The sequence below is a fragment of the Patagioenas fasciata genome (genome assembly GCF_037038585.1).
Source record: "Patagioenas fasciata isolate bPatFas1 chromosome 19 unlocalized genomic scaffold, bPatFas1.hap1 SUPER_19_unloc_1, whole genome shotgun sequence".
In the NCBI taxonomy this organism is placed as follows: domain Eukaryota; kingdom Metazoa; phylum Chordata; class Aves; order Columbiformes; family Columbidae; genus Patagioenas; species Patagioenas fasciata.
In genome coordinates, this window is record NW_027288507.1 from 2,337,915 (window position 1) to 2,356,449 (window position 18,535).

Genomic DNA, 18,535 nt, shown 5'->3' on the forward strand with positions numbered 1-18,535 from the left:
TCATCCTGTGCCTCCAGCACGACTGGTTTATGTGGGCAGCCCACAGGGGTGGGTTTTACCCCTCCAGGGGGCTCCAGAAACCTGCAGCAGCCCAAGTACCCCACACCCTGTGCCCACCCCAGCACGCGCCATCCTGCACCCCCAGCCCATCCCTCCCGTGTTCACCCACCCCTCTAACCCCCCATACAAACCCCTCACACTGACCCCCACATCCCACACCCCAGTAACTGCCTCAGAACCACCCCCCCCAGTTATTACCCCTTCACATACCCCCAGATATCACCCCCCCCCACACACACACACACATTTTCCCGCCCCGTGGTTATTACCCTTCCCCCCTCACACACACACACTCCCAGTTATTACCCCCCCACACACACACTCTCCCCACCTCAACATCATTACACCCCCAGTTATCACCCCCCACCCTACAGCTATCACCCACCCCCCCATGGCTATTATTCACACACACAGTTATTGCCCCCTCCATAGTTATTACCCACACCCACCCCTCACAGCCCCCCCAGTTATTACCCCCACACACTTCTCCCCTCCCCACAATTATTGCCCCCAAGGGTTATTACTCTTCCCTCCCTCACACCCCCCGCCCCCCCAGCCCAGTTATTACCTTCACACACAGTTATTACCCCACACACACCCCCCCGGGGTTATCACTCACACACACACAGTCATCACCAACACCGTTATTTGTCCCTCTCACAGTTACTACCCCTCGCATCCCCCCAGTTATTACCCCCACATGCACAGCTATTACCCCCACACACACACATGCACTCCCCCCTCAGGGTTATTGCTTCGCCCCGTTATTACCCCCACACACCCTACAGTTCCCACTCACACCTCCCCAAGTCATTACCCCCGACCCCGCCGCTATCAACCCCCCACACCCACCCTCCTCTCATGGTCATTACTCCGCCCCTCACACACACCCCTTCCCCCGCCCCGTTATTACCACTGGCCCTCAGAGTTATTTAGCCCAAACCCTACGGTCACCCCCCACAGTCCTCACAGGTTCACGTCCCTCACGGTTATTCCTCCCCCCCATACACCGCAAGCTCCCCAGACCCCCGCCCCTTCCGGCCACCGTTTCCCGCCGGACGGTTCTTGCTGGCGCTCCTGGGGGCGGCGGCCACCAATGGGAAGGCAGCGTGAGGCGGCCCCTCGGCCGTGGCGCAGCGGCGGCCGCCGCCGTGTCCGTCTTCACCCCCACCAACCAGGGGGAAAGCGCCGGGAGGCGCTTCGGGATCGCCTGTTACCGCAACAAGGCCATGGGATGGCGCAGCGGAGCGTGAGTGCCGGCCCGGGGCCTGCCCGAGGGCGGGAGGGAGGCCGGCCGGCCGGCCCGTGTGGGGCGCAGGCCCGTGTGGGGCGCAGGCCCGTGTGGGGCGCAGGCCCGTGTGGGGCCCGGCTGGGGGGGGGCTTGTGTGGACCTCCCTTGGACACTCTGAAGAGCAGAGGGGCCCTGCAGAGGGACCGGGACAAATTGCAGAGCTGGGCAATCACCAAGCACATGAAGTTCAACAAGAGCAAGTGCCGGATCCTGCACCTGAGCCAACCCCGGCTGTACAGACAGACTGGGGGACGAGGTGCTGGAGAGCAGCTCCATGGAGAGGGATCGGGGGTTCTGGTGGACGGCAAGTTGAACGTGAGCCACCGGTGTCCCTGGAGCCAAGAGGGCCCCGTGTCCTGGTGCACCCAGCACAGCACGGCCAGGCGGGCAGGGGGGGATTGTCCCGCTCTACTCTGCGCTGGGGCGGCCTCACCTGGAGCATCCACTGTGTGCAAGGCTGGGGACACAGGAGAAAAGGAGACAAAGCTACTGCAGCGTGTCCAGAGGAGGCTGCGAAGCTGGTGAAGGTTTGGAGGGGAAGCCGAATGAGCAGCGGCTGAAGTCCCTGGGTTTGTTCAGCTGGAGCAGAGCAGACTGAGGGCAGAGCTCATGGGCTGCAGGTTCCTCAGCAGGAGCAGGAGGGGCAGGTCTGAGCTCTTCTCTGTGACAGTGACAGAGCCCGGGGAATGGCAGAAGATGTGCCAGGGAGGGTCAGTGGGACATGAGGAAAAGGTTCTTCACCCAGAGGTGCTGGACACTGAACAGGCTCCCAGGGAGGTGTCATGGCCCCAAGTCTGGCAGTGTTCAAGGAGAGACTGGACAATGTCCTCAGGCACACAAGGTGACCTGTGGGGTGTCCTGTGCAGGGACAGGAGTTGGACTCCGTGATCCTGGTGGCACTGGGGGAGCTGGGAAGGCCCCTTTCAAGCCAAACTATTCTGTGATCCGTGTAGGTGCCTTCCAAGTCAGCACATTCTGTGATTCTATGACCCAGTTTTGTGGGGCAGCCCCGTGTGGGCACCCAGCTGTGGCAGGGGAGAGGCCCAGGTGGGGCCTGGCTGTGGAGCCGGGGAGCTTTTGTGGTACGCGGCTCTCCAGCCCAGGAAGGTGGTGGGATCTGTGTGAATCCGGGTACGCGGAGCGCCCTTGGGCACAGGGCAGTGCCCTGCGCTTTCCTGGGGAGTTACATCTCAGGAGTAGAAGTTTCCAGGCTCGTTGGCAGCACAGGTTGTTCCTCCTTGCTAAAAACTCATGTTCTTTTTTATATTGTTGACTTCACAAATTTTCTAACCGTGCCCTAATCTCTTAGAGAAAGATTTTGATGAGGTCCTGCAGACACACAGAGTGTTTGTCAACATTTTCAAAGGCCAGGTGGCAAAGAAAGATGATCTTGTTAAAGCATTTGTGACGGATGACCAAACAGAAATCTGTAAGATGGTAGGTTTCAACCACTTCGCGGTTAGCAGCTTTATAAAAGCTTGGAGAAGACTTTCCCCTCCAGGGCTGGTGACTCCAGCACTGCCCTGGGCAGCCTGTTCCAATGCCCCACAGCCCTTTGGGGAAGAAATTGTTCCAAGATCCAACCTCAGCCTCCCCTGGGGCAACTTGAGGCCGTTTCCTCTGCTCCTGGCGCTTGTTCCTGGGGAGCAGAGCCCGACCCCCTTGGCGCCAAGCTCCTTTCAGGCAGTTCAGAGATCAGAAGGTCTCCCCTCAGCTCCTGTTCTCCAGCTGAACCCCCCAGGTCCCTCAGCTGCTCCCATCACACTTGTGCTCCAAGTCTTGAATATTTGATATGTATTTAGCTGAAAAGAGTTCTGAATACTCTGTAGAATATACAGCTTTTATACACTGATGTCTGTGGACACAGAAAAAAAAAGAATTACCAGTGCTGAAGAGTTTCTCACCTAAGGTATATTTTTAAGGATGCAGGGGATGCAAAGGGGACAGTTGCTCACTTGGGGAAGTCCAATGAAATGTTAAGAACAGATCTAATTTCTTAGTCCTTCTTGGTAGGATATGAACTGTGGGCTTGTTGTGAATTCAAGGAAATCTGCGCATCTTTTTTTGTAGTTTTTCTGTGGTGAGTTTTTTCTTTGAAATCTCTCCGTGCTGTCTGTCATAATGACATACATTATTAATACTGTTATTTTTTTTATCCACTTCACATCTGACCAAACCATTCAAGCAATTGTTAAATTTAACAGAGTTACTAGATTTTTCACTCTGTAGTCAAACCCATGACATTTATTAACTGGGTTTTTTTAGTTATTTACTGTCCAGATTTTAACAGAAGGAGAGCTGCAGGTATCGGACAAAGAACGGCACACACAGCTGGAGTAGATGTTTAGAGACATCGCGACCATTGTCGCTGACAAATGCGTGAATCCCAAAACAAAGAGGCCGTACACAGTGATCGTCATAGAAAGAGCCGTGAAGGACATTCACTACTCCGTCAAACCAAACAAGAGCACGAAGCAGCAGGTCTGTTTTCTTGCAAAATCGGTTTCAGGTCAGAGGTGGTGGCTTCAAGTGTAATTTCTCTGTTTGCAGCCACAGAGGGATCAGCAAAGCCCTGGGGGCTGAATTCTGCAGAGTGATTCTTCATCCAGCCGGTGGTTGAATGCTGGATGCAAACAGCTGCTGAAACTCGTGCAGTTTGTTTTCTAACAATTCAGGGAAGGGAGAAAGAAAGAAAGAAACTAATTAAAGCAGCAACAGTGATACGCCTGGAACAGAAAGAAAAGTTTTGTCCTTTAGTTTGATTGAGGTAATAGATTGGGCCTTGCATCTGAGCCACATGTTGGTTTGCAGTATAAGTGCTATTTAAGATTTCAGACGGGTTTTTTAAGTGTTGGAGGGATCACGAATAACAAGAACTCTGCCTTTCCTTGTTAATCTACCAAAGCAGCGTTCGAGCAAACTCCCTGCAGCGCTGACAAAAGTGTCAGAAGCTGATGCGAAGGATTTGAGGTTTTGGTCTGTGTGACGGTTTTCAAGCAGGTGTGTAAATGCTCTTTGTTTTTAACACCTTTGTAGGCACTGGAAGTGATCAGACAGTTAAAGGAGACCATGCAAATCAAACGTGCTCACATGAGGCTGCGATTTATTCTTCCAGCAAGGGAGGGGAAGAAACTGAAAGAGAAGCTCAAGGTGCTGATTAAAGTGATTGAGAATGAAGATTTCCACCAACAGTTAGAAATTGTAAGCGATAAAGCCTGGCAACTGTGTGGGAGTGTTATTTTTCTCTGCTAAAGTGGCTGAAGCATTTCAAAGGGTTTCCCCAGCTGTGCTTGGCAGAGAGCTAAAGCCAGATGCCTTTCTCTGATGTCTGCATCACCCAAGACACTTCACTTTTGGTTTTCCACCAAGCTGAGTGGTGCAGTCGATGCACTGGAGGGAAGGGGTGACATCCAGAGGGACCTGGACAGGCTGGGGGGTCCATGTGAATCTTGTGAAATTCATCCAGGCCAAGTGCGAGGTCCTGCACCTGGGTCAGGGCAATACCCAGTACCAGCACAGACTGGGGGAGGGAGGGAGGGTCAGACGGATGGGCAGCAACCCTGTGGAGAAGGGCTGGTGGGTAACAAAAGGGCCATAAGCTGGCAGTGTGCTCTTGCAGCCCAGAAAGCCAAGTGTGTCCTGGGCCACATCACCAGCAGGTGGAGGGAGGGGATGCTTCCCCCTCTGCTCTGCTCTCCTGGGGCCCCCCAGAGAACTGAGTCCAGCTCTGGGGTCCCCAGCGCAAGACAGACATGGACCCCAGGGGGTCTGTCCCTCTGTCACCAGTGCTGCCTCAGGCCCTCCAGCATTTTAGAACGATGCTAAAACCCAACCTGTGGCTGGCAATGCCAACCCAGGCGATGTGATGGTGAGTTTTGACCCACACTTATATTAACCCTCCTAAAACCAACATGGAAATGGCAGATGTTTGTGCCTCCTTGTGTGCAAGCAGCTCTGGCTGCCTCCTCCCACATCCCACCCTTGCAGCTCCAGGACAGACCCCACACTGGTGGCCCTGCCTGCATCTCCCGTCCCAGAACAGCCAAAGGAGCTGCTTGTTTTGGCCTCCAGCTGGCTGATTTAGCCTGGTTCCCTTTCTCCATGAGTGATAAAACCCGGTGCTGAGGCTCCGGTGTCAGTCCCAGCCTGTGCCTATCCTTCGTTGTGTGTCATTTCATGTGATTTTGATCACATCCTTGAAAACAAAAACAAACCTCCAACGCACTCAACGTCAGCCCTCCCAGGGCAGAGATATTTCCGCGTGGTGAACGCTCCCGTGCAAATTCTCCCGTGTCCTATTTTAGGTTTCTCACCGGCAGCGGCTGCAGACAACTGCGCTGGAGCTCCTGTCAAGCCTTTGGCAGTGGTTGTTGTGGAAGGAATAAGGGTCTCTCAGGGCAGAAGAGGAAATCTCTCCTTTCCTTCCCTGGGCTGTGTCACCCCCCCCCACCTGCCACCTAATGAAACCCCAATGGCATCAGCCCTTTCCCTCCCCTGCATTTCTTAATTTATTCCTTACATTATTAATTTTCCTATATTGGAGGGCACCGTGCAACCTTTCTTTTTCCAGTGTTTGGGAATGTGTGTGCTCCCCTGCGCACTGGTGGCGTCACCATCATTGGAGGGGTTGGACAGATGCAGAGATGAGGTTCTCAGGGACATGGGTTAGTGCTAGGGGTGGGTTATGGTTGGATTCCATGATCTTGAGGGTCTCTTCCAGCCAAAATAATTCAATGATTTTATGACCTCCATCATGGGGACGCCCCGACATGGGCTCTACTGCCCCATGGCCCCCATGGGGTGGGGACAGTGCCCTACTGTGCCCCATGCAGCTCCCCTGCCCAGTGCAGGCAGGCTGTCCCAGGCAGGGCTGTCCTGTGTGGCTCAGGGGTCACTTTGGCAGAGGGATGCTCCTGACCCTGCTGCTGCCTTCCTGGTTGGTTGTATTTTGGTGTTTTCTTACTCTAGAAACCCAGGCATTGCCTCTGGTGTCTTCCCACTCGCTCCTGTACCTTTTTGCCACTTGTCACATCCATTTCCACGGCCGCCTCTCCCGGGCCAGGCTAAGACAGCGGCAGTCAGTCCGATTGCACCCAGTGTTGTCTCCCGGGCAGGAGCTCGCTGGTGGGGTGACGTCTTCTCCTCGCCTCGCAGACATGGTGAGGAGTTGGGATGCGGTGTCTGAACACATTCAGGGAATGCTCATGATAAAGCAGTTGGCCTTTATCTTCTGCTCACAACTTAACAGTTTCAGGAGACCTGAAATTCCTGTGTTGCTGCGTGTCGTTGCTCTTCCCCTCCTTTCAAGGCAGCTAAAGCATCTCAGTGTTCCCTTGCATCTGGCAAACAGGCCACAGACCGGATTCTCCAAAAACTGAGATGGAAAAATGGAGTCCAGCTTTGTCAGAGAGAAGTCTTCAACACGTTTTGTGGCTTCTCTGTTGGCCAGAGTGCAAAGACCAGACCAAGAGCCTGAAACAACTGGCACCAGGGGAGGTTTTAGGTGGGATATAGGGGACAATTTCTTCCTGAAAAGGGCTGTCGGGCATTGGAACAGGCTGCCCATGGCAGTGGTGGAGTCACCATCCCTGTATGTCCCTTGGGACAGCCGTGTCATAGAATCACAGACTCATTTTGGTTGGGAAAGACCCTCAAGATCATTGAGTCCAACCGTTAACCCAGCCCTGGCACTAACCCACGTCCCTGAGAACCTCATCTCCGTCTGTCCAACCCTCCAGGGATGGTGACCCCACCACTGCCCTGGGCAGCCTGTTCCAATGCCTGACAGCCGTTTGGGGAAGAAATTGTTCCCCAGATCCAACCTCAACTTCCCCCGGCGCAACTTGAGGCCATTTCTGTTTGTCTTATCGCTTGTTACGCTTAGGGTGGTGAGAGCCTGGCCCAGGTTGGCCAGAGAGGTGGTGGATGCCCCGTCCCTGGAGACATCCCAGGCCAGGCTGGACGGGGCTCTGAGCAACCTGAGCTGGTGACAATGTCCCTACTCAGGGCAGGGGGTGTGGTGGGTTGCAACTTGGGCAGCTTTTGCAACGGATTTGTGGTGTCTCTGCACCCCTGTGCAGTTGTATGGATGTGACTGTGCTTGGCTGCAGGATGCTGGAGGAGGAGCTGAGGGCAAAACTGCAGTCCGAAGAGGCCCGGCGAGACCGGTCGCGAGCCCAGCTGCTGAAGAACGAGGAGCTTCTCCTTGAATTTGAAAACAGAATCGACCGCCTCCTCTTCCATCTGCACGGCATCACCGTGCCTGGCCAGGTATTCACCCAGCGCTGGGTGGCGCAGTGACGCAGCGCGGTGACACTTGGCGCAGCCACCGTCACCCCAGGTGGCTCATTTTGCCCACCAAGGTGGTTCTCTCCGTCTCCAGGATGACTCTCTCCTGTCCCGGGGGGTGGAGGAGAAGCTCCAGTACCTGGGCCAGAAGCTGCAGTACCTGGCACAGCGGGCGGCCCACCTGCCCCCTGAGTGCAAGATCCTGGATAAGAGCAACGAGATACGTGGGATGTCCATCCCTGCTGGGGTCTTCGGGGACCCGCAGCAGGCTCCTCCTGATGGCCCGTCCCAAGTGTCCCCCAGGGGGACATCAAGGGCACCTCTTGGGTTGTAACACCCACCTCCCCTTCAGCAATTAACCCAGGGTGTCTTTCACAGATTTTTGTGAAGGCCAGGGATTTTCTGGAGAAAAAAATGTCGAGTGATCCTCAGAACGTGGTGGTTTCCTTTGAGGAGAGAGACAGCAGCGATGACGGTAGGAGAGCTTAGCGGGGACGTGTCCCACGGCGACTGTCCCTGCCCCTGCCTGTTGGGATTTGTGACCATCCTCGCCTGTCTCTCCCTGTCCCAGCAGAGCCCAGCCCATGAGTTCTCTCCAGACCTTGGGGCTGTCTCCAAGGCTTTGAGCATGGGTGGTGCTTTTAGGTGGGGATGTGGGAGCATGAAGGCAGCTGGCGGGGTGGTGAGCATCGAACCACAGAAGGAACAAGAAAAGATGCTGTGGGGCAAGGAGGGAGAGCCTTGTCTTCGAAATCACCTGGTTGTGAAGAACAACCAGTGCTGGGGTCTGTCTGTGGCCTCTTCCTATTGGATGCTCTTGGAGGAGCCACTGAGTTTCTGAGCTTGCCACCTGTTTTGAATGAAGCTGGAGCTGCGTCCAGCACCGCGTGGCTCCAGACCTTTCTGGGAAGCCCCAGCAGCTGGGGATGGGCCACAGCAGCGGCACTGCCAGGCCCTGCAGGTCAGCCTGGGATGCTGGGCAGGAAGAGCCAGGGCTTGGCAGGAAAGCTCCCTGTGATGTCACCAGCCCTCCAAAGCGTGCTGGCTCTCCCTGGTGACATGGGCACAGCAGAAGTGGCCCTGCAGACCCTCCCCGGCCCGTTTCTCTCTGTTCCCTCCTCCAGAATCCTCTAAATCTGATGACGAAGATGACGAGCACGTCCCCACCCGGGAAGACATCAAGAGGGAGGGGCAGCTGCTGATCCAAAGCAAGAAGACAGCCAGCGTGTCACGGAATGCACCCCGAGATTAGTTTAAGGGACAAGAGGGTCCAAAACAACTTTTATTAAACCGGTGAGAAACAGGGTTTTAGCCCTCCAAAAGTGACTTAAATATAGGTTCGGGTATCAGTTGAGGAAAATTATGAAGGGGCAGCAACTAGTACAACAGGAGGTCCACAGTGTGCATGCACGTGGCTTCACCCAAAACAATGCCGGAACCGCCCCTGAGGCCCAGAGGAGTACACGCTTGCCTGAACACGGTGCGGGATTATTCTTAAAGGGATATAGGTACTCGTAGTGAGTACGGAAAGTGTACGCTCGCGATTCCGCGAGGGTAAATTTATAATACACTCGCAATCCTGCGAGGGTTAATTTACTTACACGTGCAAATGTGCACGGAATACTACACGTGCTTATATGGAAGCACGGGAGGAAAATACACTCGCGATTATGCGAGGAAATAATTTTATACGTGTGCAAATGTGCACAGAAGGTTACTCGTGCATATGTGCACGGAAAGTATAAATACACTCGCGATTATGCGAGCAAATAATTTTATACATGCTTATATTAAGCACGGGAAGTTACAGGTGCAAATGTGCACGGAAAGTATAAATATACTCGCAATCCTGCGAGCCGTTTTACTCACACCCGTGGCGGCAAGGCAAGCGGAGTCTCCATCCCGGGGAGGAGGGCTCTCGGCGGCAGCATCTCGCCCGTGCTCCGAGAGACCCGCGACAATGGGCGGAGTCTCGACGAGAGTCCCGTTTTTTATAGGCTGATCAGACCTGACTCTAGGCATTCTAGAAGCTTCTCTGCACCCCCACACCGGTTGTGGGGTGCCCCTGAAGCCTCCAAACATCCCCCACACTGGCCGCGGGCACCCAGCGGCTCACTGGCGCCTCGGCACTCCCGTCTCCTAATGACCCTGAGCCCTTCTCTCTGTCACCCTCTTCCCGAATGTTCTGCAGGGTATGCTAAATTAGGCTTTTAGACATATCTGTGGAACAGGTTTTTTTCTACAAAGACTACATACAGGTTGCATTGTTTAATGGCAGCATGTACTAATATTATATGCTCAGGTTTCACAGCCACTGATAACATATCCATTTAGGCCAGTTTGATTAACAAATATATCGTTAAGTCTATTACAGTCTCTAACCCCAGGAAAAATACACCCACGTGTTTAGTGAGAAATTATATTACGGATATACCCTTGCCTGAATCTGGCAAGGAATTATTCAAGAAAATCCACGGGTTTATAATGAGGAAAACACCCGCCCAAGCGGCGAGGAATTATTTAATACACTCGCTGATCTGGTGAGGAAATAGCTCAGTTCTACCTAGTAAGTTATCGCTCACCCCAGCGAGGCGACGAGGCTGACCCAATCCCGGGAGGCTACTTTAGGTGGCGATCCTGCCTAAGGGGAGGCTTCAGGCAGACAGACCCGCAGCTCCGAGAAGACCACAAACGGCCATTCAACGGGACCCCGTTTATATCCGTGTCAGATCTGACTGTGGGCGGTCTAGAAGCTTCACGTCTTCTCTGCACGCCCCTACTGTGGCAGGGCAGCCGCGCTCCCCGCTGCAGACACGTTGGGTGAGAGAGGCAGGAAGAAGCGGGGAAGGGTAGAAGAAAGCCCATCGGCGCTTGCAGCCCGGTGTCCCCATGTGGGGACATGGCAGGGGCGGCCTGGGGAAACCCCTCCCGCTCGGGAGACAGTGGGGTGGGGGCAGCTCCCAGAAACCCCTGCCCACTGCAGAGCCCCTGGCAGGGCCTGGGGGGCAGGTGTGTGCAGCCCCTCTGTGACACGGTCCGAGGTCACAGTGGGACAGCCAGACGTCACAGTGGTGACAGTCCCCCTTTCCCTGTCGTGACCAGCATCTGCCCCACTCACCCCGGTGAGGCCGAGTCGACTCCAAGTGCTGAGAGCTGCTCTCGCCACCGCTCTGCTCTGGAGTAGCTGCTCTGCAGTGAGGAGGAGAAGGCGGAGAGAGGGAGCACGACAGCACCAAGGAGTGTGAAAGGTGGAGAAGGAGAAGGAGGAGGAGGAGGAGAAGGAGAAGGAGAAGGAGGAGGAGGAGGAGAAGGAGAAGGAGGAGGAGGAGGAGAAGAGAAAAAGAAGGAGGAGGAGGAGGAGGAGAAGGAGGAGGAGGAGAAGGAGGAGGACAAGGAGAAGCAGTAAAGCCATTGTCCAGCCACTTGCTGCAGTTGTTGACTTGAAGCAGCAGTGGAACTAAGATGGCAAGACAGCTCTTCTTGCAGCCTCACCTGAGCCCAACTATTGAGAAGCTCGAGCGTTATGGTAAGGCCTTCAGGCCCAATTTCACATGTGTGTCTGGGTCAAGGACATCTCTGAAATCAGGATGGAAACCCAAGGACTGTGGGGGGTGGTTGCTCAGGAGTGGTGACTGCAAGGAGGGACCTGCTTGACCATCCCAAAGGGCTGAGGGGCTGATGTGGCAGCCAGGGCTCCTGGTTCCCTTCCTGACGTGGCCCCTGCCTTCCTGGGGCAGCCCAGGCAGAAACCCCTGACCCCAAAGGGCTGCCCTTGCCTGGCGCTGGGCATTGCCCACGCTGAGCTCATGTCTGAATGGAAGAGCTGAAGGTGTTCGTGGGCCACGTGGGCTCTGTGTGTTCAGAGATGTGACCCGGCAAAACTGGCCCCTGCTGGGGAGACACCAGGGCCTGCCCTGAGCCTCCGAGAGCCGCGTGGAGCACAGCCCCGTGCCCCCGCGGGCATGGCAAAGCACTGCCGGCTTCCCGTGGGAGTGGGTCACACCCTGGAGAGCTGCACCTGCAAGGAAAGGAGCCCCTTGGAGGCAGCATGAGGTGTCCTTTGGTTCTTGCCGGGCTGGAGAGAGACCACCTGAAATGCCTGAGTGAAAGATGCATCGCTCCTTGGACAGGAGTGGGCCGAATGGTCTTGAGCTTGCTGCCTCAGAGCATGACAGGTCTTTCCCTTGTTTTTCCAGAGTTCGCTAAGATTTGGGCCAGCACATCGTATCACCTCAGCCTGCAGCTGGCTCTCCACCAGGTGGGCCTTACCTCCTTCTCCCCTCACACCCTGATGAACGCTGATCAAGTCCTGACAGCCCTTTGCCATGGGGTGCAGCTGTTCTTCCCCTGCGTTGAAAGCGGGAGCAACGCCCCAGCACGACACTGCAATGCACACAGTGACATGGACACCTTCTCTGTCCATTCAGATGTACAAGAAGGTCCCCCCGTCAGAGTTGCATGTGAAAACCTGGAAGCCTGGGACACATCTGGATTTATTCCAAGTGTGGGAACCCCCTGCCTTCTATCTGATTGAGCCAGAGGGTGTTTGTCAGCTTTCCCTCACCTATTTGGTTCTTCGTAGCTGAAGGGGGGTGAGAGGGAAAAGCGCAGCCCCTGTTTGTGTTCTCCCAAGGAGCCCATCTTGCTCCTTTGTGCCTCAGGCCAGGGCAGGGCACTAAACGCCATCAGCCTCCTCTGACAAGTCACCCGTCTGCCCCTCCAAGACTTCTTCCCATCCGCCATCTCCTCTGTTCCAGGCTGTCCGCATTCCCGGAATCGGGACTTTTGCGGTTGTCAGAAAGCGAGTAGCCCTCAGCGAGCAGGATCTGGTGATCGTGGAGAGACCCGTGTTTCGACCTGAAAAGGCTGTTGTGCAGGACCATGAGCTCCGCTATGGTTGCAAAGACTTCCCTGGTAAGCAGCGTGAAAGCGGCGCTGGCCCTTGAGCAGGGTGGGGAGGGGTGCTCTGCTCCCCAGAGGTGACTGAGGGGAGTACCAGCCACCCACCGCGGTCCTGCCAAGAGCTTCACTCGACAAAACCAGCCGGCTGTGAAAGGACCCTGCCTAGCTGTTTGTTTTAAAGAATCACCAGAGGACAATACAGCTAAGAGCGCACTCTCTTTGTCCTGCTTCAACAACAGGTTCCCTCACAGCTTCCTTGGTGTGGTGTCTTCTGGTTCCGTGATGCTTCAACTCTTGCTCCCCCTTTCCGCTGCACTAGACCTCCTCCAGGCAAATGCCGGGGCTCTTCCCAGCTCCCTCAGCCTCCTTGCACGGGGGAAAAGCAGGGGAAACCCAGGGGGGTAAGATGGTTCCTTCCAAAAGCCACTGACGGCGACACCTGCGCCTTCTAGTCACTACTGCCTTTGGGGCAGCTGTTGTGGGACCCTGGGGAGCACCCAGAGCTTGGGGCTGTGTTTGGGGTGCGTTTCTCTCTAAAGACAAAGACAGCACCGAGTGTGGGCTGGCACCCTCCAGCTTGCCCTGGGACCTGGTGCCTATCTCCCCACTTTGTCCCGCAGTCACTCTTCTTCCCACCAAGTGCCTAAGACTCTTTGTTTCCCTTTCTGTATCAGAGAAACCACAGCTGTCTGCTCCGCACCTCACTGTCCACTTTAAGAGGAAAGGACAAGCCGAGCGTCTCCTCAGAGGCGCTGGCCCAGCCAGACAGCCCAGTACCAAAGTGTTGCCCGAGGGCCTGGAGGCTGCAGACCTTTGATTGTAGCCTGCCCAGCAGGTCTGCAAGCTCATGTGTTCCTCTTCTCTTGTCTTTCAGGCCATCAAGATTTCGAACAACTGCCGTATGCTGAGATAGCCTCAGAGAACGCTGTCTCTGAGGGCACCGTGCAGCTCTACATGGAAAGGACCACGCACCTTTTCCATGCCTGCCTAGAGAACAGGAAGAACGTTGCCATCATCTGGAGGGACGTGGGCATGCTGATTGCCGAGGGAAAAGAGATAAAAAAGAGATTTTACTTACACTTTTTGGAAAGGCTGAATGGCACTGGCAAGATGCTGCAAGCTCTTCTCGAGGTAGGATTTTCACTTTCCCAGCCCCACTCCTGCTGCTTCTGAAATGCTTTCTGGGGGCTGCTTTCCCCTGGCCGACCATGCCTTGTTCAGTCACCTGGGCTCCTGGAGCTCTAGAGCACAGCAGGCTCTCTGCAGAGCACCTCCCTGGCGTGCAATGGCCTGGCTTTGCAAGAGCCACCCCCAGAGGAGCTGCACTTTGCGAGAAAAGGCCGGCGTTGATGGCGCGGAGCGCTGCGTGCCCCACTCTGGGGGCCGGGAGCAGAGGCACAGGCAGAGCAAGGCTTGCTGAGCCCAGAGCCCTTGGGCGGCTCTGGCTCTTTGCTGGCGCTGGGCTGAGGCGGAGCGAGCAGCCGGCCCTTCCCAGTGTCCGCTCCTCCCGTCATCCGTCTCTGTCCTCGTTGCAGATGCCGGAGATGAGGGACTCAGTCATCTCACGCCATGACACCGCTGCTTCCCAGACCTCCTCTGGACGTGTTATCGTCCTGCCATGGTATGTTTGACTTCACTTGGAGGAACGTGGGACAGTGGCACGGCTTATGCATCTGTCCTACTGTGGAGCTAGAGATGCATTTAGGCAACATTTCCCACTACGTTTCTCCTGCTCCTTTTCTTTCCTCTGTGGGAGAGACTGCTCTTAGGTCCGGAAACGTTAATCTGCAAGGCTCTACAAGGAACTTGGAGGGCAAGATCAGAATTCGAAAGGGTGTTAGAAAATCAGAGCACTAGATAATATTCTGCTCTCCATGTGCACTGTGAGCAGGATCATTTCCCCAGAAGCAGCAAGGGGGTTTTGTGGGAGGACGGCCATTCTCACGGGAAGGATGGAAAAACACGGGCACAGGCTGACGGGGTCTCACCTAGCCCTCCCGGCACTGGAGTTTCTACTGCAGCCCTCCGGGTTGGGCTGCCTTGGGAAACAATGTGGTGTCCTTTCTTCAGCCTGGTACCTTCTTGCTCTTCCAGGTACCAACTTGAGACCGTGCCGAAAATGCCAGCGCTGATAGACCTGAAAGGATGTGTGAAGGGAAAAGGTGATGGCCTGTGGTGTGAACCTGCCCCAGCAGCAAATCTGTGTGCACGGGACCAATGCAGAAACCCCAGAGCCGGATTCCCTTGAGATAAATGATTCCCCTCCCCAGAATGGCTCCTGGACAGCACGAGTATCTCCCATGGAACCCCCCGTTTCAGCACACCGATGAGAGAAAGCCATGCAAACAGTCTTCCCCAGGGAATAACGGTGCACTGTAGGCATGGGGCGTTGGATGTTAAAACAGTGTCAGAAAAGGCCTAAGACCTCCCAGGAAACATGGCTTTCCCCCAAAGGGATGAAAAGGACCACCTTCCCCAGTGTTACCACAGCCCTGAGCAGACCCGCACGTCACTCTCCTTGGAACTGGCACACAAGTGGCACCCGGTTCCCAGAACAACACCGAGATGCTGTTCTGAAGAACCGTCTCCTTTCCCGTTTCTAGAGGATGCTGCCGAGAAGCGCCTCCTCCGTCGAGCAAGGCTTCCTCCAAATCGGTTACCTGCCCTGACTGTGAAGCCGGAGCAGGGTCAGAAAGCTGAGGGGAGTGAGCCTCGCGCCAGGTGAGACACTCGCATAAATGGGTGAGCGTGACCCCCTGCTCCGGGCTCTGTGGGAGCGAGACGTTTCTCCTGGAAACACCCCAAGTGCGCTTTTCCCACGTCCCACTAACTCATGGTTTCTTGCTCATGGCAGTGTCTTGTAGCTTCTTGGCAGACTCTGCTGGCACCACTATTTCTTTCTTCCCTTCCGATGTGCAGATCTCTTGAGTAACCAAGTGCAAAGGTTGATTCCAGGAGCAGAAGGTCATTTTGGCTTTCCCTTCAGGTTGAAATGAGCCTGGCCTTTCTGTTTGCTGAGAACAGAGTTCTGCAGTTAGTTACTGCAGAGGATTGCCCTGAGCAACCAGGAGCCTCTTCTACGCTGACGCCTGTCTTACGCAGAGCCCAGTGGCAGGATGGCCCTTCTCGTGGGGTCGTGTCCTCCTCCCTTTGACACTGTGTCCCCAGCGCCCAACCTGCCCGTACAGGGCATAGCGCTATCTCCGGGCACAGGACCCTGTTCCTCTGGTTGCTCCAGCAAGAGAGGGCCGAGACCTGGGCATCCTGGGTTGCAGGGGGGGCTGTTGGGCACATCCGAGGCTGACAGCTTGGGGTCTTCTCTGTGCCTGGGGACTTGATCACAAGGATGTGAGCAGAGCACGTTCTGCTGCAGAAGCAGGTGCGCCACCTGGAAGCACAGGATGCAGAACCAGCTCCTCCTGCGCTCCTGCCAACACGCCCTGTTGTGTCTTTGCAGGCAGCTACCGGTCATCCAGAGGAGCTGCTTGAAGGAAAAGGAGGAGAAAGGAAAGCTACCGCCTCTGGTTGCACCCAGAGAAGTGGACTTCATAGCCAGAGCCATTGAGAGGAGAGAAAAGGTACCCGACACCGGATGCTGCCGGAGCACATCCTACTGGACTGTAGAGCAGCGTTGCTCCACACGTGCCAGTGCTCACAAGATTCTTCACTGGGTGTTCACGGGACCACTGACCAGTTGCTTTGGTGTTTGCTTGAAGGGAGGCGGGTCACTGTCAGTTGAGAATACACTTGTCACTTCCAGTAGCCTGGAAACACCCCCAGAGCCCTCACTTGAGGCCGTTTCTGTCGGCCAGGTGACTGCAGGGCTTGTCTGGGCTCGCCAGCTGCCGGCTGGTTTGTAGCCCGGTGGTGGCTTATCTCCCTGGTCATTCCAGACGGGCTCCTCGGTGGAGCCTGCGGGAACCTGGGAGCAAACCAGCGTGGACAGCAAGGCAGAAGAGAAGGGAGGGGGGGAGGGAGGGAAGGAAGGAGGGAGGGAGGGAGGGAGGGAGGGAGGGAGGGAGGCAGGCAGGCAGGCAGGCAGGAAGGAAGGAAGGAAGGAAGGAAGGAAGGAAGGAAGGAAGGAAGGAAGGAAAACAGCTCAGCCGTGGCAGGGAAGGCTAATGCTGCCTGCTATTGCATTTTGTTTGTCCCCCAGAATAAATGGGAGAAGAAGGAGGAGCAGCTTCCACCGTATATCCAGAAATACCTGGAAGAACAGGAAGAGAAGGAAACAGAGCTGGCAGAGGCCGAGGCAGAAGAGGAGATGCCCAATGTGGAAGGAAATGGAGAAAAGCCAAAGGAGATGCAGAGGAGCCAGGTACTTGGGATTCCTGCAGAAAAAGAGCACTTTCTCCCGTGGGGCGGCTGAGACTGCAAAGTACCCTGGTACCCAAGCCGTCATAGCAGCCTTGCTGCAGCAGAACCGGGCGGGTGATGCTGCCCTTCCTGAGCAAGAAGGGGGACACAGAGTTGCAGTGAAACCCTGGTGACACTCAGAGGTCACCCCAGGGCCTGCTGAGCTCCTTCTCCCGGCTCTCCCCGTCCCGTGTGGTCCATTCAGAAGTGTTCTGGGGTCTGCGTGCTGGGAAGCAGCACCCTCCGGGTGCAGGGCTGTTGTATGAGAGTCTCCTCCTGTGCAGGAATCCAGCTCCCCCGAGTGCTCCTCAGACAGCTCCTCGAGCAGCGTGGAGTCAGACGAGTCCAGCTGTGACCTGCTGGAGATGAACATGGAGGGCTGGGAAGAGGCCGGAGAAGAGCCCCCCAGCGTCCCTGAGGACAACAGCGTCCCCCAGAAGCGGTACGAGATCTACTCCACGTCGGCCAGTGCCAGGAGACCGTCTCAGGCGCTGAGGCTCGCGAGAGACACGTCCAGCAAGAGCCTCCTCCGGCGTGACGAGCGCCAGTGCCGGCCAGCCAGGCTGCTGACACCAGCTCTCCCTTCTGTTCAGTAAAGCCCCACCTGCAAACCGCTGGGTCTGACACTGTGGGTGTTTCCTTGGTGGCTGTGGAAGCTGCGCTGGGCAGTGGCGCAGGGAAAGGCCACTGCAGGGAAGAGGGCTGGAGCCTCAGCCTCAGCCCTGCTCCAAGGGCAGCCCTCCCCAAGGCTCTGCTGTACCGGCTCGGCTGCGGCCCTGCTCTTTGTGCCCCTGCACCCCGCGTCCCTGGCACGGAGCCTGCCGCAGCTGCACATCCCGGACAGGAGCGGGAGGAGAAGGAGGAGGAGGAGGAAGAGGAGGAGGAGGAAGAGCCTGGGCACCCTGGGGAGCCGAGCTGCAGGGGAAAGCATCCGGGGGCTCGCCCAGCCAGGGCACTGCGGGGCGCCCAGAGCTGTGCAGGAACCACCGTGTGCCACAGGGACAATGGCACCCCAGGCAGGAGCCGTGCCTGGGGAGAGGAAAGCCATGGCGGGCAGCTGGACTCTGCCAAAGCTCTGCTGGGGCTCCCGACCCTTTTGTTCCACAGCCCCTGGCAGGAAAGGCAGGCTGGAGCCGAGGTGGGATGGGGACACCTCCGAAAGCTCCTCTGCGGAGCCCTGGGTTGGCATAAAGCGTGTCACAGGGGCCTGAGAGCGGCTGTGTGGCAGGAGGGAAGGAAGTTCGAAACTGCTGGCTGTTGGGCACCCTCACCCTGCCCGTGCTCTGTGGGGACTCCACGCAGCGGGTGTCAGCGATGCTGGCAGAGCCCAGGCAGGCTTAACCGCGCTACGAGAGATCGGGCCCATTTGTCAGACCTCTGTGGGATATTTTTTCCTGAAAAGCCCTGATTTTTGGGCATCCTGACTTTGCCTCCATAGGAGTAATTCCTACTGCCATTTACACTCTAAACAGCTGTGCCTTTCTCATGGCACCACGCGTGAGGTTGGCCAACGGTCAACAAGAATGGCTTGCCTCTTCTTAGGTGAATCTAAGCAGCTAAGGAATATATGGATATATATATGTATATATGAAGACTTATGTAGATAGGTGCCATGCAAACACCTGCCCCTGAGTTACC

At 56.0% G+C, this 18,535-nt stretch overlaps 1 protein-coding gene across 1 annotated transcript; it reads left to right on the plus strand.

Annotated features, from left to right (window-relative positions):
• Nucleotides 1-1,140: 1,140 nt before the first annotated feature.
• On the plus strand, nt 1,141-17,859 carry LOC139826628 (uncharacterized). Its single transcript, XM_071802980.1, has 9 exons — nt 1,141-3,832; nt 4,388-4,552; nt 7,462-8,932; nt 10,742-11,165; nt 11,836-11,897; nt 12,397-12,553; nt 13,416-13,672; nt 16,698-16,859; nt 17,182-17,859. The coding sequence occupies exons 4-9, from the start codon at nt 11,102-11,104 to the stop codon at nt 17,491-17,493; spliced, it is 1,014 nt and encodes a 337-aa protein (XP_071659081.1). The 5' UTR covers nt 1,141-3,832; nt 4,388-4,552; nt 7,462-8,932; nt 10,742-11,101; the 3' UTR covers nt 17,494-17,859.
• The last annotated feature ends 676 nt before the right edge of the window (nt 17,860-18,535 follow it).

Coding starts and splice junctions, on each gene's coding strand:
- LOC139826628 (XM_071802980.1), top strand. CDS start 11,102: ATGGCAAGACAGCTCTTCTTGCAGCCTCACCTGAGCCCAACTATTGAG. Junction 11,898..12,396: donor TGCAGCTGGCTCTCCACCAG/GTGGGCCTTACC, acceptor CCTCTGTTCCAG/GCTGTCCGCATTCCCGGAAT. Junction 13,673..16,697: donor TGCTGCAAGCTCTTCTCGAG/GTAGGATTTTCA, acceptor TTTGTCCCCCAG/AATAAATGGGAGAAGAAGGA.